Source organism: Alternaria rosae (assembly GCF_020736505.1).
Source record: "Alternaria rosae strain MPI-PUGE-AT-0040 chromosome Unknown BKA58scaffold_5, whole genome shotgun sequence".
Lineage (NCBI taxonomy): Eukaryota > Fungi > Ascomycota > Dothideomycetes > Pleosporales > Pleosporaceae > Alternaria > Alternaria rosae.
This window is the reverse complement of record NW_025763574.1, coordinates 2,007,181-2,032,459: the sequence shown is the minus strand read 5'-3', so window position 1 is coordinate 2,032,459 and position 25,279 is coordinate 2,007,181. Positions and strand designations below refer to the sequence as shown.

The following is a 25,279-nucleotide window of genomic DNA, read 5'->3' as shown; positions in this document are numbered from 1 at the left end:
ACCCACCACTGCCAAATCCTCTGATCTTCTGTTATCCATCTGTGAAACCGTAATTTACGTACAAGGCCAGACGACAATACAGCACAGCATCATGAGCAAGGTCAAAGCACCAAAGACGAAGGGCATACCAAACAAGCATCTGCACGCCCGCTCGACTTTTCTCTACCAAGCAGCCACCTATCTGACGCTGCAAGCGGCTACTCAAGAGCACGTCGCAGCTGAGGTCGCACGAGACAAAGAGGATGACTCGATCGAGACTCAGCTACATTCACCGCTCGCACTCGAGCTCGGATCCGATCTCCAACAGGTATCACGGAAAGGCCAGCTACGGCTCGCTGTCGACTTGAAGCGCTCTATGTGCAAAAGCTGCAATACAGTTCTCATTCCTGGACGCACTCTTACTCAGAGTATTGAAAACCCCAGCAAAGGTGGCAAGAAGCCTTGGGCAGATGTGCTCGTCGTTGTTTGTCTCATCTGTGGCGGCAAGAAGAGGTTTCCCGTAGGTACAACGAAACAACTCAAGAAGGCTAAGAGGAGGACTACCCATACAGCCATGTTGTCAAAAACTGCTTCAGAAGATGGCCAATGCTCCGAGACTACCCTTGCCACGGGTACGGAGTGATTCAAGGTCATTTTATGATTGACTTCACTCATTCGCTACACGCAACGCTTGAATCACTCAATCGAGAAACCTACGAGGGCTTCGAGAACTATGCCAGAATCGTTTCACCAGAGAAGAATACATAGGCTACTATGGTCTAAACCTTAGAAATCGCAGTGAAACATACGAAAAGCATTCGCCGCCTCTTCGAACTGTGGTAGTTCCACGCACGTCCAGTTACGCCGCCAGCAAATGTAGCATTTAGCTTGACCAATTCTTCCCGACCAAAACTTGATTCCCACCGACCGCTCTCCTTGTCTTATACGGCCATGGATGGTCAAGCTCCCAAGAAAAGCACCCCGCCCCTCCAGTCTCTGCCAGAAAAGATCCTGTCAAGCGTCTGCAGTTACCTACCGCAAGGGGCTCTCTACCAACTGACACTCGTCAACAAACACGTCAATCAGTTCGTAGTACCGGTCTTGTACAGTTTCTTCTGCCAAAATGGAGGCGACAGCATGCAAGTTCGACAGTACTTCAGGACCGCGGTACGAGAGCCTGAATTAGCTAAGCATCTCCGCGAGGTTACTATCCAGGGTTCCATCAGGATAATTCACAAGCAAGTACGGAAATGTCTCCGGAAATTAGACAAAGAGAGCTGGGTTCATCGACTTCATGAACATCATCTCAATCTCGCTTACGATTATTTTTCGTATGGACCAGACTTGGTTATTGCTCTGTTACTGAGTTTGGAACCTAAGATATACTCTATTCGTGCTCTGCATCCTCCGAACCCCAGGAAGAAAGGGCACATATTCCGGCTCCCTATCTACCTCGAACCCATCCGGGGCATTCTGGCAGGACGCTCTGCACTGCCGCAATGGACCAATGGGATATTAACCGACTTCACCGCTCTGACCGAGCTTGAGGTGCACTACTCTCATGTCGCGGACAACCTCCTTCCGCCAAACCTCTGCCGGCTCATCGTACGCGCAACCACTCGTGACAAAGTATGTATCATGAAAGACATGGAAATACTAGCACAAGAGTTCAGCAAGCGATCAAACCTCAGCGTGACACTGAAGTATCGGCACTACAAGAAGCCAGACCACAAGTGTCCAAAACTGCGCAAACTGCCATCCATGTTCGCCAAGTCAGGTCTCAACCTGTCGCTTTACGTGTATCCTGTTGTCGGCTCAACATGTAAATTGCCCGCAGCAATGTCCCTTGAGAATGAGCTAACAGTCAGAATAGGGCACTTGATCTCGAGGTTCGACACCATCACTGCATGGCAATCGCAAGGGCCTACCGAATTCGTCTCAAATTATTCAAGAACCTTGTCGAAGCGATTGGATTCGACTTACGATTGTCGGAAGATCATGCTCGAGGAAATCAAAAGCATGGTCGGAAAGCATGAAAACTTTTAGAAGAGCAAGGACAACGATCTCGACTTCATGCTACCGTATCTTTTTAGAAACCGGTACAAGGAGTGAGGAGAGTAGTCAGTTGATACGAAGATGCGGGCGGAAGGATTGATCTGTCACGAATGGGAAGGTGGCCTGGAAGAGTGATGAATGGTAGCTCTTTCTTCCAAACCGAAATCTACTTTAAACACATCATGGGCGCTATTTCTATGTTCATCATTCCAGTTACCTTAACCACCTACTACTCACCACTTATCCCTCATCGTTCGCGAACATTCCAATACCGGTTCATGAAACTCCCATCGTCTTGACCTACCAACTTCCTACCCCCAAACCCAGGTTCTCCACATCTCAACAACAGCACCTCCTCATACTGAAGACCATGGCATCCAAAAAACTCTTGTAACGGCAACGACTTCAACACCTCAGCTGACTCCGAAGTTCACGAGGAACACCACACTGACGAAAACGTCCGCAAGGACAGCAAAACGAGATCTGCGCTCGGGATCTGCGTCCTCATTGCCTTAGTCCCCCTCTTTGCACCCACGATCGTGCTTTATACGGCAATTTTGGTCGCAGGTAAGTCAATTACCGTACTGCGCTTTGCGTTACGACTTGTTTGCTGACAAAGTACCCAGGATCATTTGCAGCAGTCGGGCAGTCAGCCAAAGACCGGATACGGGCGCGCAGGGATTCAAGGACGTAGATGGAGGGTGTTCGGAAAGTTGCGAGATGAATCTGTTACTTGAGTGAGCAGGAGAGAGGATGGGAATGGGTTATGCTCTTGATTCGGCGTCCTCTCGTGATGCTGTGTCAGATCAGCCTTCCTCGATACGGTGATATATCTCTTTGACGAAACGAGCCCTGAGACCGGAATAGAGATAGACATCGTTACCCCTTCGTACTTAGGCCGCAATCAATACGCTTAAATGTGCAAACAAAATGATAATGGTTTATATTATCTATATACTACTATCATCGGGCGTATCCCACAAGTTCAACATCTACACCCCTACCATCCCCCTCAACCCCCTAATCTTCCCCCTCAGATCCCCATACCCCAACCAAACAATCCCCTCAGCCATTTTCCACGCCTTCTCCCCCGCTCCCTCTCCCTCAAGCGGAATATCCATAGGCGGCGGAATGCCCGTCTTAATCCCCGCCCAAGCCCACCGATCCCTCGTAATACTCTTTTGATTACACAGACTCCTCAGTCCCTCTTTACCCGCAAAACGACCGTAGCCACTACCCTTTGTACCACCAAAAGGCATCTGGACCATGTAGTAGACCGCGAAATCGTTGACGGCGACCATGCCAGCTTGTAGGGAACGGACGACGAGTTCGAGGTCGCGGGTCGAGGTGCCGAAGACGGAGGAGCCGAGGGCGTAGGAGGTGCTGTTCGCGATTGTGATGGCGTCTGTGACGGATTCGGCGCGCATGAGTAGGAAGACGGGGGCGAAGAGTTCGGTCTGCGCGATCTTCATGATTGGGGTTACGTCGGCCATGAAGGTGGGGGTGAAGTAGTGGCCTTGGGGGTGGTCGGGGTGGGTGTAGCGTTTTCCGCCTGCTAGGAGTCGGGCACCGTTGTTGACAGCATCTTGGATGAGCTCTTCGAGCTTCGTGTAACTCACATCGGATATCGATGCGCCAATGTCGATGGGTGTATCTGAGGTATTGTTCAGAACGGAGCCTGGACGGAGCGCGAGGATCTTGGGTGTGAGGTACTCGACGAAGCGGTCGTAGACTTTGGGTAGGGCGATTACGCGCTCGATGCCGATGCAGTTCTGGCCGGCAGACTGGAATGTGCCCCTCATGAGGATACTGGCCACGCGCTTGAAGTCGCTGTTCGATAGGTCATCCAGTACTACCGCCGGGTCTTTGCCGCCCAATTCCACGCACACTGGTGTCAGGGCCTTCGCCGCCGATGCGCAGACATGGTGTGCTACTGGTCGCGATCCGATGAATGTTATGTGTGATATCGACGGGTGTGACGTAAGGTGATCGGCAACGTCAGGCCAGCAGACAACAGACTGGACGATATCGGGCGAGTGACCGCAGGCTTCGAGGGCGCGAGTAGCAATCGAAGCGAAGTAGGACGAAGACCAAGCAGTCGCTTCCGAGCCTTTGACTACGATGGCGTTGCCGGCGAAGATGGAGGCTATCACGGGGCTTATAAGGTTGTGGAAAGGGTAACTGTAGGACTGTTAGTTGCCAGGATCAGATTCAGTGACGTTGGACACTCACTTCCAGCTCACGCAAGCCGCAACGACGCCCAGCGGCTCATAAACAACCTCATTCCACTTGTACATCATGAGGAAGCTTGTGTCCCTCTTCTCAGCCTTTAGGCTCTTTTCGCCGTGTTTTATCGTCCACCTCAGCTTTTCTACCGTCACCAGGATCTCGCCCAGGCTCGCGTCCACCATTGTCTTGCCTGAGTCCAGACATGCGACTCGCGCAATCTCTTCTTGGTTCTCCAGGATGAACTTGAGCATAGTGCGCAGCACCTTTCGCCGCCTGAGGAAGCTTGTCTGAGCCCATTGTACCTGAGCTGCCTTGGCTTTTGCGATTGCGCGGTCGATGCCGTCGGCCGTGGAGGGGTTGATGCGCCCGAGGGCTTCACCAGTTGCGGGAGCGTAGCATTGGATCAGGGAAGAGCCCGGTACCTTTCCAAGTCAGTAACCATGATCTATGATAAGGGAGTGTATGCATACCTTCAATTGCGGCTTCTCAAGCACCTGGCCCTTCCATCCTTTCCTCGCCTGCTCAGGTGTCTCAACTTCATACTTGACAGGCTCCTCGGGATCAGCGCGACAGGTAATCCAGATGAATGCAAGCGCAGCTATCCAGAGCGCGCCGTATAAGGGGACGTTGAAGTCATTGTCAGCGCGTGCGGTAATGCGGTCCATGTTGCCGATGGCGGTCTGACCAGATGTCGCGTGGTCCAAGAAAGTCCGATCCTGGCCTGGACCCTGAAACGCCATCCCAACGCGGATGCGCTAAGACGCGTGGTCATCTGCAACTACTGCAGGCGTCGAAGGCATGCTTGACCGAACGAATCACTCTGCCATCTCAACTCCATTTCCCATCTGTCACGATCGGTCAGATTTGCCCGAGCGAATTGGGTAGAGCTTCTCACTTACGCTGTCAGGTAATTTCAATGAAGTGTTGATTGCGGTGGAAGACGTCCCGTAGCCACTCAGTGCACTCGTCCACTGTGAATAGCCATCCATGAGCTTCTGTGACGGCTGCATAAGCCGCGTTCCTGACTCCATTAGATCCCAAGGGCTCTTGTGTTGTTGCGACCTCTGTGGTAATAAGCAAGTCGCGCTAGCATACAACACGATCGTTAAGAAGAGCAAGTGTTTAACTGATGATATTGTTCGTCATAAGTATCTGATCTCATATATCATACATCTGTCATAGCTACCATTTCCTATCCGTGGACCTTGGTGCTCTTCTGTTTCCTCAATAACTTGACCCTTTGAATTCGCGCTTACTTTGCGTTGTTCTTGGGCGCCTCAGTAGGTGGTCCGTCAGGCGTGGTGTAACACCTCGTCATACCACCATCGATGACGAAGTCAGTGCCGCTGACGAAGCTACTCTCATCGCTGGCGAGGAAAAGAACACCCTGCGCCTGCTCGATAGCCTCGCCGAAGCGGCCAGTAGGGAAGTGGACTTCGCGGCGGTGACGCTTAGCTTGGTCGTCGCCGAGCCAATCTTGCAAGAGTGGTGTGCTGTTGCTGTCAGTATATCTTAATCAGCATATTGATCGGGAGTGAACCTACTTCAATGGTGCAGGGCAGAGCGCGTTGAATCTGAAGCCCTCACGTGCGTGAACCATGGCCAACTCCCGTGTCATGGCCAGTACAGCACCCTTGCTGGCGGTGTATGCGAGCTGCGGTGTTGCGCTACCGACCAACGCGACAACGCTGGCGGTGTTGATGACACTCGTCTTCTTCTTGCCGTTCTTCCTGAAGCTGTTGACTGCGTGCTTGCAGCCGAACCATACACCCTTGACGTTGATGGCTTGTGTCAGGTCCCAGATCTTCTCGGGTGTGTTGACAGCGTCATCGTCGTCTGAGTGCATAATGCCTGCGTTGTTGAACAGTACATCCAGACCACCCCATGAATCCACGTGCTCAACCATAGCCTGCACATCGGCCTCCTTGGAAACATCGGTAATCTTAGTCTCGACCTTTTTGGCCTCTGGGACGATCTCTTTCAGCTTGGCCGAAGCCTTCTCCAGGGCTGGGCCGGAGATATCAGAGAGAAGGACATTGGCGCCTTCCCGAGCAAAGAGGATGGCAGTCTCGAGACCGATACCGCTAGTTGTTGTTAGCAGATAGTTGCGGTATGCGGCATGATTCTGTGTGTGCTGCTCCCCGCGTTGAAAGATGAAAACATCGGCGTTGAAGCCAGTAATGAAACATGGTCAAAAGGGTAGATGACTGCAAAAGAAATGCTGATCGGAAATGTGTCGTGGTATGTGCGGGATCGGTGCTTACCCAGCGCCTCCAGTGATGATGCAGTTCTTGCCTTCAAGACGACCCATGTTGAATGTTTGGTCTGGTTATTGTGCTGATAGAAGTGTATTGAAGGTGCTGCAATGCGGTCAATGGATGTGAAGGGCGAGGCAAAGTTTTGTGGAAGCTGTGAGATATGACTAATATTTTGCTAGAGGAAGCGTCATGAGAACAGCACACGGGCCTGTGAATGGGGAAGGTTTGCCAAAGGCGCAAACAGTCTCAGTCTCCACACTCACCTATGAATCGGACTCTGTAGTGCGGGCTGGCGTATGAGGGGCGCTGTCGGGATCGAGAGTGCGAGGAGATGGAGATGACGAACGGGTAGTCTCGGACAGCGAGCAAGTCATTCAAACATCAAGGGTCCCGAAATCGGCCCATTGCATTGATAGACTACGATAAGGGCGGGCTATCGCGTTGGCGGCTGTCATCCTTGGGCACACACGACGAAGGAGCGGTGGGCGAAGGCACGATAGCAGCCTCGAATTAACAACTGTCCTACACAGCATGGATGCGCCAAACACCGTTACACGTCAGGGCTGATGAAGTATGGTCATTACCCCGCCATGATGGATGACGTGCGTGTTTGCCCGTCTCTTGTGTGCCGGCGCATCATCACGATTGTCGCATAGGGATTCATGTTGTCGCATTGGGAGGGTGTCGAGGTGTCGCGTAGGAGAGATAGCACACATACGCGTGACTATGCAAGATATAGCCTGTACGCGCATGCAAGGCCAGGCTATGATGTCGTTGGATGCATCGCAGCCCGCATCCCGATAACCCCTCATTGGCCCACCCCAGCTGTCCCGCCTATCGCATCCTAAACGCCTTGGGCCCTTAAGCTCTCTATCCGCGCAAACCTGATTGCGACGCGATTTCTCTTACCAACGACACTCCTTTCACTCGTAAGCTTCAACAGCTACATCTCTCCAGCCCCCTACATCCTCACCATGGCCGCCGAATTCGATGCCTCCAAGCTGACGGCCGAGCAACTGCCCGAACTACTCAAAAATGACCTCGCAGTCAAGGTCGCGGGCATCGATGTCGACGGCGTGTTGCGCGGAAAGCTCATGGCCAAGAAAAAGTTCCTCAGCATAGCCAACGAGGGCTTCGGTTTCTGCAGCGTCATCTTCGGATGGGACATGCACGACCAGACATACTTCAAGGAGCTGGCCATCTCCAACAAGGAGAACGGATACCGCGACTTGCTCGCCATACCTGACCTGACGTCCTTCAGGAGGATACCGTGGGAGGACAACGTGCCTTTCTTCCTCATCAGTTTCCACGACCCGGACACCAAGGGCACCCTCAGCGCATGCCCGAGAAGTCTGTTGAAGCGCGCCGTGGACAAGCTGAAGGAGAATGGATATGGCGCCATGGCTGGTGGTGAGTCCAACGCCGGTTGAAGAGCGGGTGCTGCACGTCGTCAATGAAGCTGATGTGTTACTGTGTAGCCGAGTACGAGTTCTACCAATTCCGCGCACCCCAGAGCCACGATGGCTCAGAGAGAAACACATCGAGCACCGCCGCCTTCTTGCGCGACAACCCCGTCAACTCGCTCCCCAGCCTTACCGAAGGCATGTTCGGATACAGCATCACGCGGCCCGTTCACAACCAGGAGTACTACTACGGCATCTTCAACACATGTGCCCAGTTTGGCTGTGGGATCGAAGGATGGCATACAGAGTCCGGCCCGGGCGTCTTTGAAGCGGTGGGTGTACCAACTCTTGGATACGGACAAAGCAGGCTGACGTAGTATAGGCTCTCGAGTTCGGCGAGATCCAGCAGATGGCGGATAAAGCCTCGCTGTTCAAACTTGTCGTCAAGTCGCTCGGATCCAAGTACGGCATAACACCATGCTTCATGGCAAAGCCGCGCGAAGGCCTGCCAGGAAACAGCGGCCATATGCACGTCTCAATTGTCGATAAAGAAAATAAAAACCTCTTCTACCGCGGCGAGGAGGACAAGAACGCGCCATACTCCGACATCGCGTACCTTTCGGACCTTGGTCGGCATTTCCTCGCAGGTTTGATCGACGGTCTCCCCGACATCATGCCTATTCTCGCACCCAATGTTAACAGCTACAAACGGCTAGTAGAGAACTTCTGGGCACCTGTTACGGTATCATGGGGTCTTGAGCATCGTGCAGCGTCCATCCGTCTTATTTCTCCTCCCACCTCTTCTGGTAAGGCAACGCGCTTCGAAGTCCGTGTGCCGGGCGCAGACACAAATCCGCATTTCGTTCTCGCTGCCATTCTAGCTCTCGGCTGGCGAGGTATTGAGAAGAAGATGGAGATTAGCATACCGCCTCTAGGCAAAGGCGAAGACGTTGGCGGGGAAGCAGACAAGGGCGAGCGACTTGCCAAGAGCCTCAAGGAAGCCACAGAACGGTTCATGAGGAAAGAAAGTGTGGCGAGAGAGGTCTTCGGCGATCAGTTTGTGGACCACTTTGGCGGCACCAGACAACACGAGATTAGGCTGTGGGATGAAGCGGTCACTGACTGGGAAGTCAGAAGGTACATCGAGACGGTATAGATTCTTGTTTATGATGTAGGTAAGATTGAGGAAAGAGGTGGAATCTTTTCACGACGTAAACTACTGTTGACTCTATGATACCACATTCCTATCCGCGATACGCGTTATTCTTTGATCGATCAATACCTTTTCCAAGAATTGAGTGCAGACAACCTCGGAAGTATGAACGCCCAGAGGAATACATCCGGGAAAATTTCCCGGTGCGTCATTAGCGCCAACGAAAAGTCACACTACACATGCAACTACCTGATCCTACCAAGCATCACTAGAACACACGAGGCTACCCTTCGGCGAGCACTGCGCCGAATATTTGAAGTCTGGGGTAGATCGCCGCTCACGATGCGGAGATATTTGATTGCGGGTGCAATTATCCGGTTTAGGCGTGCATTTGTCTTAAAAGGTATTTAAGACGACGATGTGATGGAGGCAACGATGTCCTTGAGCGCGTTTGAATCTTCTGTAGACCGAGATGAGGGCAATCAGCTTCGTCGTAGCATGTCTCGCCACACATGTAAGTGCTGCAGCAACGAAACGTGGCAGTACAGTACTATCTTCGAGTACGTCAATCAGGCTTTGCTGTCTAACATCAATACCTTCTAACCTTCTCAAATAGACGCACAAGATCTATTCGATTGGTCTATGCACATCCAAGATAACCGCTACGATGCATCCTACAACTTCATCCAGTACTCAGACAAAGGACCCTGGTCGACTCGCTTCACAGCCTGGTATGTTGCCGGATTATTGCACAGAAATCAGGGAGACGATTTAAAACATGCGGAAGCTTCTATTAGGAACATGTACGTATCAGAGTGCAGAGAGCTGAAAGCGAAGGAACGGAGGCTGATAATGTGACATCAGACTGGCATGTCAGATGACAGAAGACTTCGACGCTCCATGGTACGGAACATACAAGCTATCTCCCGATGAACCAGATCCAACGCTCGATTCAGGTTTATATGTACCAAAGATATACGTACGTTCCCAAACATCTACCATCATAACCATCAACCTCCAAGCTAACATCAACCCCCCAAAAAGACGACCTACGACCCCAATTGGCGCGACTTCATTGGCACGCAACTAATCCAAATCCTCTCCGAGTTCTCCCCCCTCCTCGCCCCCTCCCTCATAACCTCCATCGAAGACTCGCTCGAAATCGCCGCTGTGGGCAGTATGCGTCGCAATGGCACTTACCCCACAATCGACGACAACTTAACAATTGGCTACACAAACCCAGCTATGATGCGCGCTCTCCTCTGTGAATACATCGGCACACGTCGATCCAACTCAACTTTCCTGTCCTTTGCGGAAGATCAAGGAAAGAAGATATTGCAATTGTTTCAACGAGAAGGCGCGGAGACGTTGAGCGAGTACAATGCGCCTACGTACTATGGTATCGATGTTTGGGCCATGGGCGCACAGATCAAGTACGGGGTAAGTGATTCTAGCATGACGAAGGCGGCGAAGTATATCCTGCCGAAGATGATGGGTGATTTGGCGGAGCATTACAACGGGTATCTGGGGAACGTCGTTGGGCCGTATGATAGGGCGTATACGAGGGATATCACGCAGCATTCTTCCGTTCTATCCTTGGTACTGTGGGGTCTTTGGGGCAGGGAGCGGACTAGCCAACCGAAGAAGATGGAGGGGGATTTGCTGTTTGATGTCGCTCAAGGGGCGGCTATGGCACTCGTCCTTGGGGGCGTGGAGAAACTTTTGCCGGCGCATGTGGAAGAGGTGTTTACGACAAGAGACTTCGTTGGTGAGCCGAGGTGGCTGAACCGCACGGTCTGGGATGAGCTGGAGGGAGGTGAACCGAGGATTGCGTCCAGTTGGGTCAGCAAAGAGTTGATGATCGGGGGACAACAGGTGGATGAAGATGTGAACAGAGGGGATCAGTTTGTTCCTGCTATTGTTCACTGGGCGGGTGATAAGGAGCATAAGCCTTATCCGCTTAACACCTTCTTTGCCCTGTACCCGTCTGCGTCGTCGATCCACGCCGTCGCCTCGCCGAATCATCTGTCCGTCAGCTATCCCAACCGGACGCAGGAAGGAAGCGATATCTTCACATTTGCGCTGTCAAATGTGCCGCCGAGTTGGACGCTGGGAACCGGAAGACGGATTACTGGGTTTGAGGATTTGCCGTGTGTGGAGATTGAGGTCGAGGCAGCGGGGCTGGTGAAGCAGAATGTGACGTATGGTACGGCGCTGAGGAACCACCTGTTCTACAACATCTCGTATGTGGTTCCAGAGGACTTTGAAGGCGTGCCGAGGGTGGAGTTGGAGATTAGGTATACGTGCTAGCTAGCTGGCGAGGTATGATACCTTGACTGCTCTTCCGAAGCGCCCGTATCTTTGGCAGTGAACTTGTCGTGGTTTGGTCGTATGTATTCTTTTTCGCTGTTGCAGTACCCGAATTCGTTCTCAAACGTTGTTGCGATGTCGTGGGTTTGTGGCTTGAGCGTCAAACATCTTCCATCGCGTCCTTCTCATGTTGCCCAAAGAGTTCTTCGACCAACCCAACAAACTCGGCCATGGCGTCTTTCTCTCCCTCGTTGCCCTCTCCTTCTCTTATGCCCTTCAACTCCTCCATCGCGTTTTTGTCTCCCTTCTTCTGGGTCCATTTCTCTTCCTTCCCCTGCCCTCCATTCCAACCTCCATGTCCACCTCTCCTGGCTCCCCGGCCCCTTCCCCTCATGCCTCTTCCTCGGGAAGCGTTCTGTTCGAGCATGCGCCGCCGCCTCTCAGCTTCGGGATCTGGTTTTATGGTCTTCGCGTATACGCGTTGGAGTGACGGGAGTAGTGTTGGATGTGTTTTGAGTAGCTCTTGAAATTTCGGATTCGTTGCTAAGACAGAGAAGTCGGTCCGCTTCTTCAGGTAGCGCGGTACTGGGGCGGGAGGAGGTGGTTGTGGGAGAGCTGGTCCTGCTGGTTTTGGGGCGACTGACGTGGTATCGGGATGTGTTGTTTTGTGCGATTTGAAGCACAATAATGAACAACTTTACGCGGTCAGTATCGTAGATTTAAGAGATCACAAATAGCAACGAACTATGGAAGCGCGCAAGTCGGGCACTTGTATTTCTTGGGCTCTGCGTTGCAGACGCCGCAGAGGACTTCTGACATTGTGCTGTTCGTTTGCGGTGATCGTGACGTCAAAGCTGGGGGGAGCGGAGGAATGTGTGTCGTAAGAATGGTTGTGCTGAGAGTATCGAAGATGACGTTCGCAATCAATCGCGACTTTTGCGCTCCAAGACGCGTTCCGAATCGGGCTAAATCCCGCGGCGAACTTCCATTGCTCATCACTCCGCCGAGGTTTCCTCCATTGGCTCGTTGACTCTTACAACACAACATGTCTGCCGCATCGCCATTACGACAACTTCCCTCACGGTCGCTGGGATCCTGGACTTGCCTATCATGCTCTCGCTCGCTCAATAGGATTCCGCGCGCCCGCAATCCCGCCTTGATCGCACGAAGATGGATAAACTCCACGAATTCCGCGCGGCAGCATGGTACCGTGCCCAGAATGGATCAGATGCATGCGCAATATAAGATGAAGAACCGCACAGTCATGTATGTGAATGGTTCTGTCGGTAGAAGGCGCAATCACTGACGGTAGTCTAGGAACTATGTCTTTAGTGTAATAATAGGCTTCACAGCGCTCAGTTATGGCTCAGTGCCGTTTTACAAGATGGTATGGCTATAGATCACCCCCTTATTGACAGGAACCCAACTCTAACATATCCGTCAGATTTGCCAGGAGACCGGTTGGGGAGGCCAGCCCATAAAGTCTGCGGCACACGGCGGCGATACTTCCGTTGATCCCTCCGAGCGCCTAAAGCCCGTAGAACACCACCCACGTATCCGAATCACATTCAACGGCTCCGTATCCGATGTCCTACCTTGGAAATTCGTTCCCCAACAGCGCGAAGTCCGAGTCCTCCCCGGCGAGACCGCCCTCGCTTTCTATACTGCAACCAACAAATCGCCAGAAGACATCATTGGCGTAGCCACCTACTCCGTTACACCGGGACAAGTCGCTCCATACTTTAGCAAGATTCAATGTTTCTGCTTCGAGGAGCAGCGATTGAATGCTGGGGAAACGGTGGATATGCCTGTCTTCTTCTACATCGATCCCGAATTTACAAAGGATCCTAGCATGAAGGGCATCGAGACTGTTACATTGAGCTATACGTTCTTCAAGGCGAAGTATGACAAGGACGGCCATCTGACGCCTGTCCCTATGTGAAGAAAGGTTGAGAGCATGTACGATATGTGTACACAATACCTGTGGGAAGCGAGACTACGCTGTAAGGCTGATGTAGGAATGCGTCATATCAAGCACCACACCCCTTTACCTAAGTCATATACCAAGCCAAATTAGGTCCGAGCACAATGGCAACTTTTGTCACCCACTAAACTACCATTGTGAAATAGCATCGATCCATACAGTGCATCACCCGTGCACCGACTTCATAAGAATCTGGCCAGTCCGGAAACTCAACGAATTTCACACAGAGCCGGACTCGCCACCCTCATAGTTCAAACCGCACAGTAAAGCTTTTTCTAGGAGCCACTTGCTTACATATCTCCCATGGGTAGACATGCAGAAGAAGAGCTTCGGGAAAGCTATTACATCCACTGCCGCAACAGGGGCTACACCATCGACGAAGCCTCTGAACGCAGTCTCACCTACGTTAGGCGTGTTCTCAACGCAGATTCGCTCACCTCGAAAAGATACCTAGAAGAGCTATATCAAGCGAGTGTAGCGCACCATATCTATTCATCGTCTCCATCCTCATACGACGATGAATCGCCTAAGTATAGCTCATTGAAAGCTAGAGATAAAGGTATACATGATGCCTTTAATGGGTTCTCCGGTATGATGGAGAGTCTTTTTGACGACAACGACAAAACATTTGCAGAGATGCGAACGCAAGAAGAAGACTGGAGCATACCAAGTGTACCAGGATATCGCGCTCCTCAATACATCCCCTCCCATTACGACTACCGGGATAATAGTCGGGAGCCACAAAGGCAACACGCGGAGGATTGGAGTACACCGAGCTATCGCCGTCCAGATTACATCCCTTCTGCCTACGACTATCAGAGCAATGCTCGGCAATCGCGTGAAAACTCCGACAGATATACTACCAGAGATTATGACCCGCAGCGTTCATCCTCTTATGGCCCTCGTAGTCATCCATACAGTTGGTCTCACTCCAGTAATAAAGACCGCGAGCCACCTTCAGGCTATAGGTATTGGAGTGCAGAGTCGAGTCGCTCCTCGCACTCTTCATCAACACCCAGTTATACATTCTATTCGTCGTCCGATTCGTACCCGACCAACTCTTCTTATTCTTTCCGCCCCAGCGCCCCACCTAAAACTTCTTATGTAACACCGCCGCCATCATCATCTCAACAGCCAGCCATGCCACCTCCGCAGGGTATCAAACCCAACACAGATTTCTATATCATGCTTGGTCTCAGTCGAAGCGCCACAGCCGCTGATATCAAGAAAGCGCACCGTGCTATGAGCCTGAAGTGGCATCCTGATCGCTGTCGTGGACAAGACAAGAGGAAAGCTACTGAGAGGATGGCGGAGATTAATCAGGCGAACGATGTATTGAGTGATGAGGTCAAGAGGAAATTTTATGATACATGGAGGTTGTTGCCTAGTGAGGTGTAGAAGAATCACATGAGTTTGAACAGATTTCAATGTTTATGATTGAAGACAGTGATCAGTTGCTTTCCTTTCAGGGGTCTACGATTTTTGAGCCTTGTAGCGATTTAGCGTTTCTAGTTCGCAGATCTAAATGAGACATGCCTATGCTTTCTCGAGGTACCAATAGACAGAAGGACAAAGTTTACCACTCGGCTTTGGACGTACCCGTACCATGGCCTTCAGCGCGTCTACCAAAACATCCCTCGGGTATCCTTCGATGAAATGTAACCAACCGACACCTTCTTTTGAGTCGACAAAAGCTTTGTACGCGATACTCTCAGCAATCATGCGCCGCAACGGAGATCCTGGAGGGGTGCCTTCGTAAGCGATGCTGACACTCTCAGGACCCATATTCCAGCTCGAAGCCTCGCAGGCTGCTATTATTGTCTCTATCACCGCATTTTTGTACTTCGCGTCGATGATCTTTTCTCCAAAGACGTATGCTTCTGCAAGCAGAATGAAGACCTTCTCCGCTTCGTCGGCCCTCTCCTCCGTTGTGTGTTTCCTCGCTTCGTAGAGCTTGATGGTGATCTTGTCATGATAAAGCCACTTGACGTAGCCGGTGACCAGAGGTGCCGAATCCTCTGGAAGATTGACGACTCTTTCTCCTTCGGTGGTCCACTCTGGCTTTACAGCATTTTGGAAGAATTCTGAGCTCTTGCAGAGAACACCGCGGTGAACATTGAGACGTGCTGTCTCCCCAACACGGCTCGAGACTACTAGCTGGATGATTGGGTCGGTCGGACTACGTCTGTTAGTGACTGTGAGTAGATCCATGGACAGCAGGATGTAGTTACTCCATTTTGGCCGCTGCGTGGAACTGATGGTTTGTGAGTGCGAATGCGCGTTCTATCTCAATGGGTGGAGTTGCTGTTACGGGAATGCGAAAGAGTGCGCCGATGAGGGTAAATTGAGCTGCCTACCCGCAGGGAAGGTGCGATGTGGCGCAACGAGTGCGCGACTGACGATTGGTACTCACACAGCAGTGAGCGCAAAATCACTATACAATTCACTAATGTGTAATTTTTGCATTGAACGATTTCTCGTATTAATGAACGCCTAAACGTAGAAGTTACGACAGTCTCTGATAATTGTGCTTTCTCTCATTCGAGAGTACCTGCTCGTAGAGGATGGTTATCGCAGTACCAGTAGATAAAATGCATAGTAACTAAAATATGATAGAAGTTACGAATACATCAAAGTTCATTCCAGGGTCGTTACTACTACTACTGCTAAACCACTGACGTTTCCTAGATTGTGTGTATCTAGGGAAGTTCATGGACACTAGCTCCACCAACGAAAACTCGACGATACGCCTCGCAGCCCAAGCCAATGCACGGCAACTGCTTGCAGCCTGGACAATCTAGCCTCCCACACCATCTGCACCCTCGGTATCCTGCGCTCCTCTCACAACTTGTGCACAAAGGCCACTGCTCTCCATTGCTTGTACCCGCTGTCGCCTCATCTACAACAACATCCATTAGCCCTCCAACCACTACTATAACCGCTAACACTGCACGACGACTAGAGTTCGACTTTCACATTGCAAAACATAGAACTCTGTTCATTGCTGCCAGACACCCCACTCACCAGCACTTTCGATGTTCGAAGCTTCCTCAACATGCCCCGTTGGTGATGGCGACAGCGGTCTGCTAACGGTAGCGTGCATCTTCGCACTTTTCAGGCTCTTCCTTTGGCTACTAGCACTGCCAACTTTCTGCGAGCCATTCCTCCGTCTAACCCACTGCATTTTCCCATCTTGCCTCCTCGCCGTCTTCTCCATCATCCCGAGGTCTCTGCGGTCGCTGCAAAACACAAGGACTTCGAGCTGCAGAACCGTACAATATATAGGCATCTTTGATTGATAATCCATCCGTGGAATCTTCTGGAACAGTATGCTAACTCCGTTCAGACCCTGGCTAATATTGCAGCGCATAAGCGTTGTGTAACCAGGCTGAGCCAATCCAGATCAAGATAACCTGTCACGCGGATGGAAACCGACAGATAGAGAATAGCTAACATCTCTAGCTTAGGCTGCTGCCTAGTCTTCGGAATTGGTAACTCACTAGCCGCTTGTACTATTCTGTTTATGCCAAGGCTTGCACGGAAGAGTATAGCAGTGAAATGTGCGAAAGAGAAGCGCTTGCTGTCAGTTGAGGTATCCTATCCGTTCATGCTAGGCTGCAACTGAAGACTTGTTTCTTCCGCACTCGAAGATCAGTTTTCGAACCCGTAGATTGCTATATCGACTGTGTAAGGCTTGATGATCTTCAGTTTCATAGCGTCTAGCTGTTGTGCAATCAGCTTGCTATACGCCTGGTGTCGCAAAGCTTTGTATATAGCAATGGCTTCAACTATCACAGACAGACTTCACTTCATATTACGGTAGATGACGCATTCATCCTACTGCTGTTCACATCCAATAGTAGCCTCTACGTGAAGGAAGCCAATAGCATAGCCTGACTGATTCAGACGAAAACATGAACCCCGCTCCAACCTCACCTCAATCGAAGTAGGAGATACTGCATATCCTATGTCCCAAATTCATTGACTAAGATGGCGGCCAACGGTCAGGGCATCGCAAGTCCTATGCGCGACCTGCAAATCGTCCAGAGACCACCCCCGGAACAGGATCAAGAATCTCGGCGATCAAAACGCACTTATGTAACTGCAATTCAGGATGCCACTCATGCACTTACTGAAGCTTCTGGCACCATTTCCCTCCAAGAGCAGAATATCAGGCCATTATCTGACCAAACGAGTCCCTCTGAGACTCTTTCGATAGAAGCGATCTACTGGCTTCATAGCAGTGGTAAAGAGCTCTCAAATGCCGCCAAAAGTCTAGCCAGTTCCATCGACGCATTGAATCACGCGGCAGAACGCTTGGTTATCAGAAGCATCAGACCCCTTGGACGCCAGAGTGTAGCTGGAGACTCATAGAAACGGACCCTGATCACAAAACTATTCTCTCATTTCGGCAGAAAAATCAGAAACACCATCCATGAGCTTCTCGACACCACCAGCGACCGTAATCTACTGTGGAAGGTCGCCGAAGAATGTTACGACGAAGCCGCTAGCGACTTCGGCGCCCTTCGCGCCAGCGACTACTTTGAGTCCCCGGAAGAAGGCAAACGAGAGCCCCAAAGCCAGGATCGCATGCAAAAAGAGCAGACTTGGATCGATTACTGGCTCACAATTTTGAACAATGCACCGAACGGGCCAACACTGTTTTACCCACCAACAAGTTTCAATAACCACTCGCTCAAATTCGAAGACGTCCCTCAATACCTGTTCCGGGCTTTCGATGCATTTATATTGGGAACTGATGGCGTTATGCGTTCTATCGAGAGCAGCATCGGACCGAAGGGAAAGAGTCGAACCGATTTGTTGTCCTTGAACACCGACCAAGCAACGACATTGCTACACGCACACCTAAAAAAAACCTGTTTCTCACGGGAAAAAGATAACCTGGTATCCTGGACAAGCTCTTTGCTCTTCGCCATCCAATACGCACTCTACAGGCAACAATGCGGACAAGGCGACGCATCTGGGTACAAGATATGCGCCGTAGAAACCAGGAAGTTTCCCCAAGGACAATTTGCACGAGACATCTGGTTGATTCCAAGGTACAGGTCCGATGGAGTCGGACAGTATGAAGCGCAGGATTTTTTCAACTTCCGTCTGCACTATGAAGACTATTACAACGGCGAATACCTTTCCCAAGGAGCCGTGAGCATTGCCGATCGATCATGCGTCACTTCCCTAAAGCTCTTGGAAGAAGCTGGACTCTTCGAACTATATCCGGAATTCGAAGACGCTGGGGGTAGAACACGATGGGCCAAAAGGGTACTTGCATTGCGCCAAGACTGGTCAGAGAAAAGAGGAACAAGCAAACAAGAGATCAAGCTAGCGCTGCAGATGGCACGTACCTGCTTCCCTCAGCTCGCATCAGTCGATGTCGCCACCGCCCTACTTACCTTTCGAAATCGCAAACTTCGAACATCAACACTATCAGGTAAGTGCAAGTTTTCGGATGTTAACGCCAATATAATTGTCAAAGAGCTAACATCCTCGAGACACCGCTAGCTAACTCGATCAACAAATTCCAGAGTGGGCAGACAAGCCAGTGGAAGTACGTCGATATTGGGATGTTACCGAAGTGGCCAAGGCTCGCGACAGAGCATTAGACGTACAAACTGAAGCCTCTCCACAACAGGATCCAGAAGCTGCACTCCTACGCCGCATCTTCTCTCTGCAAGAACGACCCGTTGATTCTAGGGTCAGCTTCCAGTAGCAGGAGGTTGGTCTGGCAAGCCCCGTCAACGAAATGAGGTTCGTTTCGGCTATTGTTTCCGCGATGCGAAGATGGTCCGGGACCGTTGGGAGTAATCTTGACTTCAATAATCTTGACTTCAAGACTGTAATCGGGACGACGGGGACAATGGATAAGAGGTGACCGTTCGACTACCGTCTTCCGTTCTCTCGTTGTGTGGTCTGGCCCAGTGCGTCGAAAACTCGGCGCGTCTGGGGTAGATCTGATCGGCGAGACTTGGGCACGAGTACGGGACGATGCGCTCGGTCCGCGATCTTTGGGATGACGTACGGTACTCCGCGAACTACTCATGCCGTGTGCGATGCCTGGTTTCGCGTCTAGTGTCTGTACTGAGGCGAGAGTCGCTGCATCACGAGCAGCCTTTTTCTGGCGGTGTTTCTGTAAAATCTTGTGGTTTCCCTTAATTGCCTTGATTCCTGCTCTCTCCCGTTTCTCTTCTTCTCTGCCATGATGACTGAGAGTGAGAAAGAAGTAGCCTAGATCCTGAGCAAGTCTAAAGAAAGTCCTGTAACTGTCTTCACCGTAGTCAGCGATACGCATGGAAAGTACGGGCATAGACAGCTTACTGCGGTGACACTCGCCATCAACAACATGCCGAGCTGTGGAGAGAGGAGCTCGAGCTTTTCCTTGATGTTTCATAGCCTCTCCATCAGTATTAGCATTCCCTGAAGTCAAGACTCAGCCTTCTTGTTTGGATCTCGATGTCCGCTTTGACCCACTGCTCTCACGTTTTGTGCCAAGGTTGCTCTCAGCAACTTCTTCTTGCCAAAGACGACGCTAAAGTGTCTCAGGGTACCGCTCTTCGACTGAGGTTCGTTTGTGCTTCATCTCGCAAACGGTCATGTTTTTTGAACCACTTACGTACCCGATCGCGTTCTGGATCGTCTACGGGCGCATCGTCAACAAAAGACCCTTTTGATGACCTCGCTCTAGGCTCACCAGCTTGGCGAAGTCCGGGTGTCTCCTTGTGCGTGAACGGCGCATTAATTGTAACATAAGATGGCGAAGGCAGAGTAAAGAGAACAATCACATGATATGCTTGCTTCTCTCGCTTGCGTCTTAGCCTAGAAACTTGCTCTTAACCTGCGCTCCGCCCGCAAGGGAGAAGACAAGAATTATTCTTTCCTTAAGAGACAACAACCCTTACTAAACGTAGTAATACAGAGCTGTCCTCGACTATTCTCTCGTAGTGTAATGCGAGTACTATTGCCTACAACTACCTCTTACATTAATGCATTCTTTATATGATCGTACAGCGTCCTTATAGACTCCCCGATCCATGGTTCCGAGATCGTAAATATGGCTGTGAGGTTGGCGACGTTCAGGAGAGGTCCTCAAAATCCAAGGATTTTTAAATCACGTCTGAATGTTTCCATCACAGTAGTCGAATGACTGGTACAAGTAGGAAAACTCACAATCGGTGACGAGGTCTGTGAGAAACATGTGAGAGAAGCTACGTCAAAAGTGTACATGTTGAGTCTTCGTTTGACGCAGATCGGTGTATGACAATACGCGAACGGTGTGACTGAGATGTTTTACTTCTCATCAGATATCGGCTGAGAAGGCTGAATTGGAGGAAGAGACCCTGCGAAGATGCCTGCAAATACTGGCCCATGAAATTGTGGCGTTTTGGGCGCATACATTGCCAGATCCTTTGCGCCACCACCAGATTATGTCGCATACGGGGCCGACAACAACCGCGGTGGGCTTTGACCCAAAATTCGAATCAATCAAGGCAGCGGTAAAGATCCAACGCAGAGATGACACGTATGTGAATTTACTTCGTAAGAGGATCGCTGAGGCCCTTCACCATGAATAGGAATGCGCAGAGCACCCTAGATCCGCGGGGCGTCTCAGTATCGACCGTGCAATCAGTAGGCACTTGACGCGGCTCTTTTGGGTAAAGACTTAATGCTTGTGGTGTTAGAATGTCATCGTACGTTGAAACCTACCTATGTAGTGGCTCAGGACGTGCGCAAAGGGGAGCCCCTTGCTGAAGCCCTTTGTTCTCGCATACACCCATGGCCTCACGTTCGGCCGAGGTATCTGAATGCAGATTGGTCCAGAGTCAACTGCGCTGCAGGAGGAGAAAAATTACCGGGCGGCTGCCGCACATGTAAATTTAGCAGCTGGTGGTCGCTTCTGGCGCTTATCTAGTGGGTTGTCGTCCAGAGTCTTGTCAACCAGCATCCTCAACGAGCTTCGAATGACTGGAGAGAACTGCGGATCGATTTGATATGCTTATGGCGAGTGGAGACCCCATCAGTACTGTATGACGACTGGAAAGACGCGAGAGAAAGAGACCCATGACGTCCACATCTCCAAGATGGCTCAGCGACTGTCGGCGGATTGTATGACGAATTCGGGTAGCGAGAAGGAGAAGACGAGATGCGCGGAAAGAGAAGAAGAAGACAAGCACGCTGGACCCATGGTATCTCGCAGACATACTGATCCGATACCTATTCGAACCACGAAGCCAAATCTGCAGATCGCAACGGACAACATATCCGATAGCGACTCTCACGACGCTATTGAAGAGGCGAATTCGCTGGCTTATCAACACGCACTCTACGCGCAGTCCTCCGGGAAATAGTGCTCGGAGAGTACGATCGAAGATCCGCCACTGCAGTGAGAGTCTTCGTACCCAAAGAGCAGCCTAATCTCGTCAGCCGCATGGCCTGATGCCCGCCTCTCAGACGATCACCGCGTCATTGACGAGCGTATTGAAGCTACAGCAAGAAGCCTTTTGAAATCGAAGATTTGCATGAGGCACTCGACATTGGAGAATATTCGCAAATCCGCCGTACAGGCAAGCGACTTTCGTCTGCCTCCTCAACAGCCAGAGAATTGCTTCATTGACGACATCGGGATGTTGTTCCCTGGGGTCTCCGACCGTCAGTAATGTACTCGATCCAAAGCGCATTTTGTGACATCCTTTCGTCTCTGCGAACCTACAGAGTACACAACTGCGCTAGCAGACCACGGCCTTACGTACGAAGATTATTGTCGCTTGATAACTGCGCTGTGGAACTTCCTGAACAAGATCTGGATGGGAATAAAGAGAAGGAAATGTGCAGGACCAGTCGCGGCATTCCCTACTGAAGCCTGTGAATGCAAGACCTCCGGAACGAAGCACGGCCATTCAAATGCGGCAGGTTTTGGGACACAATTGAACAGATGAAGAAGAACCAGCAAGAGGCCGTCGCGCTCAACCAGCTACTCGAAGAGATAACATGGAATCTTCAAGCTAGGGGTGTTTTGGTGATGGTTTGCGTCCATTCAATTTCGCTTTTCGCGCCATCTCGTGTCTCAGAGTCACATATCCAGATTTTCCATGTCGACCGCGACCAAACCTTGCAGGCGGCACTGATGTCTGCGCCTCCGGGCAAATCTAGTCAGCGTATGGGGCAGCTTTTGTCCTTCGTTGATGTGTTCCCAGCCGCTGGGTCTGAGCCATGACCAACACTTGAGCGTCGAGCGATGTCTGTGGCGGAAACGATCAGGTGTGTGGACGACTCTATCCCCCACCACGCACAATGTCGAGATCGTTCGAAGCCATATCCTCTTTAGCCCAATGCTATCCCGCTTCGCAAGCGGGAGGTTTTAGGTGCCAACATCGATCGATATGATGTCGATCCTTACTTTCGAGCCTGGATGAGAGCAAGCATCAATGCCAGCACGCGGCGCAGTACATATGCAAAGTATCTGGCTGAGGTGGAAGACAATCCCCTAGTGAATAGGAGGAAGCAGTATGCCGATACTACACTAAAGCAAGATATCGTTGCCGCGCTGGTGAGCGATGACCGAGCGTCGAAGGAGCAGTTTCCCAGTGCTGTGAACAGAACCAGGTACGAGAATAACAGAAGATTGGAATGCCGTCAGACGGTAGAACGAGGGACCAGACTTCGAGTACTGCGCTTCGCATTTAGGCATCCCATTCATCCGCCTCATACACCTGAGATGGACGCGCTTGGTCTCAATAAGCATGCTTACCACGCAATCTTGACGAACCTCGACCGATTGCACAGCAGCATGCGCCTCAGCTCAAGATGTCCGATGATGCGTATGGTGTCGTCTTTGAATAAGGTCCGGCGAAAGGGGACGAAGGACGCGGTGATAAAAGCGAGGGAGTATATCCGACGACTGAACGCTTCACAACAAGAACTCATGTGGACCATTGAGAAGATACCCTGGGTCTACGAGAAAAGGGGGCGGGAGGAATCGTACAGAGTGGGAAATCAGCGCTTGGAACGCAGCAGATCCACTCGAGCTGCATGAGCAGCTCGAGAGATGGGAGATTATCGAGAACCGAATGAGTCTTGACGACAAAGATTGTACGCGCGTTCGCTCTGGGCATTAAGGCCCGAATGTAAAGGTCCATGGTGCTGCAATGTGATTAGTACTGTAACGTACGCATTTGCACTGGTGGTCTAACGAAGTTGCTGTGAAAGCGCAAAGTAAGTCCAGGAGATGGATGACCGCGCGACTGCCAATGATCCTGAACCTGGCTAGCGCCTTGGCTTGGCGGTGCATTTCCGCGCGATGTGCTAAGCAACCCCAACATCAGCCTTCTAATGACATCGACTTCATCTGTTGGCATGCTGACTTCGGTGCGATTACGGGATTAGCTTGCGGCGATAGAGCCTTGCTACGCATTACTTCCGCAGCGAAGCTTCTAGAGAGTGATTGTCGGAGAGATTGAGTACACCGACCAAGGACCTAAATACCGACCAATACTAGTACCGTAAGCAATGGCGCCACATCGTAACTAAACTGCATGCCATGTGCGGCTTTGATTCGCGCTTCATTACTAAGGTAACGCGGTTGTACGACGCGGATTGAAAAGCAACGCGGATTTGGGGATGTGGGGCCCTGTACCTGCATCATAGGCACGCATAATCACGTCTTCGTCGTGGTATATATGAGAGAGCGTCTTCATCGGTAGAGTCAATCACACAATCAACGATACTCACACCCTCAAGATCACTATCCGCTCTACAACCCAATCAAGCATCCGATTTGTTCTAGACTCCACTATCAACACTTGTAGAACATGTCTATCAAAAACGTCATCATCATCGGTGTATGTATACCTCCCTGGCTACTCCTATGTACGATCACTAACGATATTAGGCGAGCGGCAACCTTGGACCCTCCATTCTGGACGCTTTCCTCAAAGACTCCTCCTTCAACACTACTGTCCTCTCGCGCCAAGGCTCCAGCTCGACCTTTCCCGCAAGCGTCAAGGTTATCCGCGCCGACTATGAGTCCCACGATAGCTTGAAAGAAGCTTTCCAGGGCCAAGATGCTGTTCTGTCACTTGTCGGCGGCATGGCACTGGGCGACCAAAACAAACTGATCGATGCCGCCATCGCAGCGGGCGTGAAGCGCTTCCTTCCTTCAGAGTATGGAAGCAACAACCTTGACGAGCGCGGTCACGAGATCGTGCCCGTATTCAGGGCGAAATTCGAGACGATCAAGTACCTGAAAACCAAGGAGAAGGAGATTAGCTGGACTGGCATCGCCACTGGCCCCTTCCTCGACTGGGGCCTCAGGGTAGCGTTCTTGGGTTTTGACGGCGAGTCCAGGACTGCTACCCTCTTTGATGATGGCGAAGCTGTTTTCTCAAGCACAAATCTCAACCAAATCGGTGTTGCGACCGTCAACGCACTCAAGAACCCCGACTTGACTAAGAACCAATATGTCTACGTCAGTGGATTCCAGACGACGCAGAAGGAGATCTTGGCCGCGGCAGAAAAGGTCACTGGCACGAAGTGGACTGTCAAGAAGGTTAATGTGAAGGAACATATCGAGCAAGGCCGTGCCAAGCTCCAGTCGGGAGATCATAGCGGCATCATGTACTTGATTCAAGGTGCGACGTTTGGCAAGGAGCAGCAACTTGGCGACTTCGCGTATATGGGGCTTTGGAATGAAAAGCTGGGTGTGCCTAAAGAAGATCTTGAGGAGACTGTCAAGGCAGTGTTTACTTGAGCAGTGGGTTGGTGATGGTCGATCTAGTCAGTCGTCCGATGTAGTCCTAATATGCAACATGTCTTATAATCGGTGTTCAAACTAGTTGCAAATAATACATTATGTGACCATCAATTGTAATCCCTTGTGAATGTTGAAATGTGAGGAAGA

The 25,279-nt window shown here is 51.1% G+C and overlaps 12 protein-coding genes across 12 annotated transcripts; 8 read left to right on the top strand and 4 right to left on the bottom strand.

Annotated features, from left to right (window-relative positions):
- The first annotated feature begins 10 nt into the window (after nt 1-10).
- On the top strand, nt 11-778 carry BKA58DRAFT_180360 (RNAse P Rpr2/Rpp21/SNM1 subunit domain-containing protein). Its single transcript, XM_046165377.1, has one exon. The coding sequence runs from the start codon at nt 92-94 to the stop codon at nt 620-622; it is 531 nt and encodes a 176-aa protein (XP_046025502.1). The 5' UTR covers nt 11-91; the 3' UTR covers nt 623-778.
- A 152-nt stretch (nt 779-930) lies between these two features.
- On the top strand, nt 931-2,025 carry BKA58DRAFT_440186 (uncharacterized protein; the record flags this gene model as incomplete). Its single annotated transcript, XM_046173730.1, has 2 exons — nt 931-1,801; nt 1,853-2,025. The coding sequence occupies 2 exons, from the start codon at nt 931-933 to the stop codon at nt 2,023-2,025; spliced, it is 1,044 nt and encodes a 347-aa protein (XP_046025501.1).
- A 1,001-nt stretch (nt 2,026-3,026) lies between these two features.
- BKA58DRAFT_361630 (Aldehyde/histidinol dehydrogenase) lies at nt 3,027-5,301 on the bottom strand (the record flags this gene model as incomplete). The annotated part of the gene is made up of 4 exons (XM_046168788.1): nt 5,171-5,301; nt 4,734-5,120; nt 4,267-4,685; nt 3,027-4,215 (listed from the first exon to the last, which is right to left on the bottom strand). The coding sequence occupies exons 2-4, from the start codon at nt 5,001-5,003 to the stop codon at nt 3,027-3,029; spliced, it is 1,878 nt and encodes a 625-aa protein (XP_046025500.1). The 5' UTR covers nt 5,004-5,120; nt 5,171-5,301.
- Nucleotides 5,302-5,378: 77 nt separating this feature from the next.
- On the bottom strand, nt 5,379-6,855 carry BKA58DRAFT_385418 (uncharacterized protein). Its single transcript, XM_046170373.1, has 4 exons — nt 6,785-6,855; nt 6,528-6,623; nt 5,808-6,347; nt 5,379-5,756 (listed from the first exon to the last, which is right to left on the bottom strand). The coding sequence occupies exons 2-4, from the start codon at nt 6,572-6,574 to the stop codon at nt 5,516-5,518; spliced, it is 828 nt and encodes a 275-aa protein (XP_046025499.1). The 5' UTR covers nt 6,575-6,623; nt 6,785-6,855; the 3' UTR covers nt 5,379-5,515.
- Nucleotides 6,856-7,410: 555 nt separating this feature from the next.
- BKA58DRAFT_180283 (uncharacterized protein) lies at nt 7,411-9,290 on the top strand. Its single transcript, XM_046165374.1, has 3 exons — nt 7,411-7,931; nt 8,000-8,256; nt 8,307-9,290. The coding sequence occupies exons 1-3, from the start codon at nt 7,496-7,498 to the stop codon at nt 9,078-9,080; spliced, it is 1,467 nt and encodes a 488-aa protein (XP_046025498.1). The 5' UTR covers nt 7,411-7,495; the 3' UTR covers nt 9,081-9,290.
- Nucleotides 9,032-11,481, top strand: BKA58DRAFT_180334 (uncharacterized protein). The gene is made up of 4 exons (XM_046165375.1): nt 9,032-9,591; nt 9,694-9,880; nt 9,942-10,056; nt 10,122-11,481. Exons 1-4 carry the CDS (start codon nt 9,501-9,503, stop codon nt 11,385-11,387), a joined length of 1,659 nt encoding a protein of 552 aa, XP_046025497.1. The 5' UTR covers nt 9,032-9,500; the 3' UTR covers nt 11,388-11,481.
- On the bottom strand, nt 11,468-12,341 carry BKA58DRAFT_180347 (uncharacterized protein). Its single transcript, XM_046165376.1, has 2 exons — nt 12,133-12,341; nt 11,468-12,082 (listed from the first exon to the last, which is right to left on the bottom strand). The coding sequence occupies exons 1-2, from the start codon at nt 12,204-12,206 to the stop codon at nt 11,548-11,550; spliced, it is 609 nt and encodes a 202-aa protein (XP_046025496.1). The 5' UTR covers nt 12,207-12,341; the 3' UTR covers nt 11,468-11,547.
- A 77-nt stretch (nt 12,342-12,418) lies between these two features.
- BKA58DRAFT_361616 (cytochrome c oxidase assembly protein CtaG/Cox11-domain-containing protein) lies at nt 12,419-13,560 on the top strand. The gene is made up of 3 exons (XM_046168787.1): nt 12,419-12,653; nt 12,705-12,774; nt 12,832-13,560. Exons 1-3 carry the CDS (start codon nt 12,433-12,435, stop codon nt 13,327-13,329), a joined length of 789 nt encoding a protein of 262 aa, XP_046025495.1. The 5' UTR covers nt 12,419-12,432; the 3' UTR covers nt 13,330-13,560.
- BKA58DRAFT_180225 (uncharacterized protein) lies at nt 13,502-14,838 on the top strand. Its single transcript, XM_046165373.1, has one exon. The coding sequence runs from the start codon at nt 13,675-13,677 to the stop codon at nt 14,767-14,769; it is 1,095 nt and encodes a 364-aa protein (XP_046025494.1). The 5' UTR covers nt 13,502-13,674; the 3' UTR covers nt 14,770-14,838.
- A 69-nt stretch (nt 14,839-14,907) lies between these two features.
- BKA58DRAFT_440178 (uncharacterized protein) lies at nt 14,908-15,607 on the bottom strand (the record flags this gene model as incomplete). Its single annotated transcript, XM_046173729.1, has 2 exons — nt 14,908-15,550; nt 15,603-15,607. The coding sequence occupies 2 exons, from the start codon at nt 15,605-15,607 to the stop codon at nt 14,908-14,910; spliced, it is 648 nt and encodes a 215-aa protein (XP_046025493.1).
- A 1,754-nt stretch (nt 15,608-17,361) lies between these two features.
- BKA58DRAFT_469629 (uncharacterized protein) lies at nt 17,362-19,099 on the top strand (the record flags this gene model as incomplete). The annotated part of the gene is made up of 3 exons (XM_046175152.1): nt 17,362-17,691; nt 17,746-18,820; nt 18,915-19,099. 3 exons carry the CDS (start codon nt 17,362-17,364, stop codon nt 19,097-19,099), a joined length of 1,590 nt encoding a protein of 529 aa, XP_046025492.1.
- A 4,606-nt stretch (nt 19,100-23,705) lies between these two features.
- BKA58DRAFT_361611 (uncharacterized protein) lies at nt 23,706-25,240 on the top strand. The gene is made up of 2 exons (XM_046168786.1): nt 23,706-24,221; nt 24,272-25,240. The coding sequence occupies exons 1-2, from the start codon at nt 24,192-24,194 to the stop codon at nt 25,127-25,129; spliced, it is 888 nt and encodes a 295-aa protein (XP_046025491.1). The 5' UTR covers nt 23,706-24,191; the 3' UTR covers nt 25,130-25,240.
- Nucleotides 25,241-25,279: the final 39 nt, after the last annotated feature.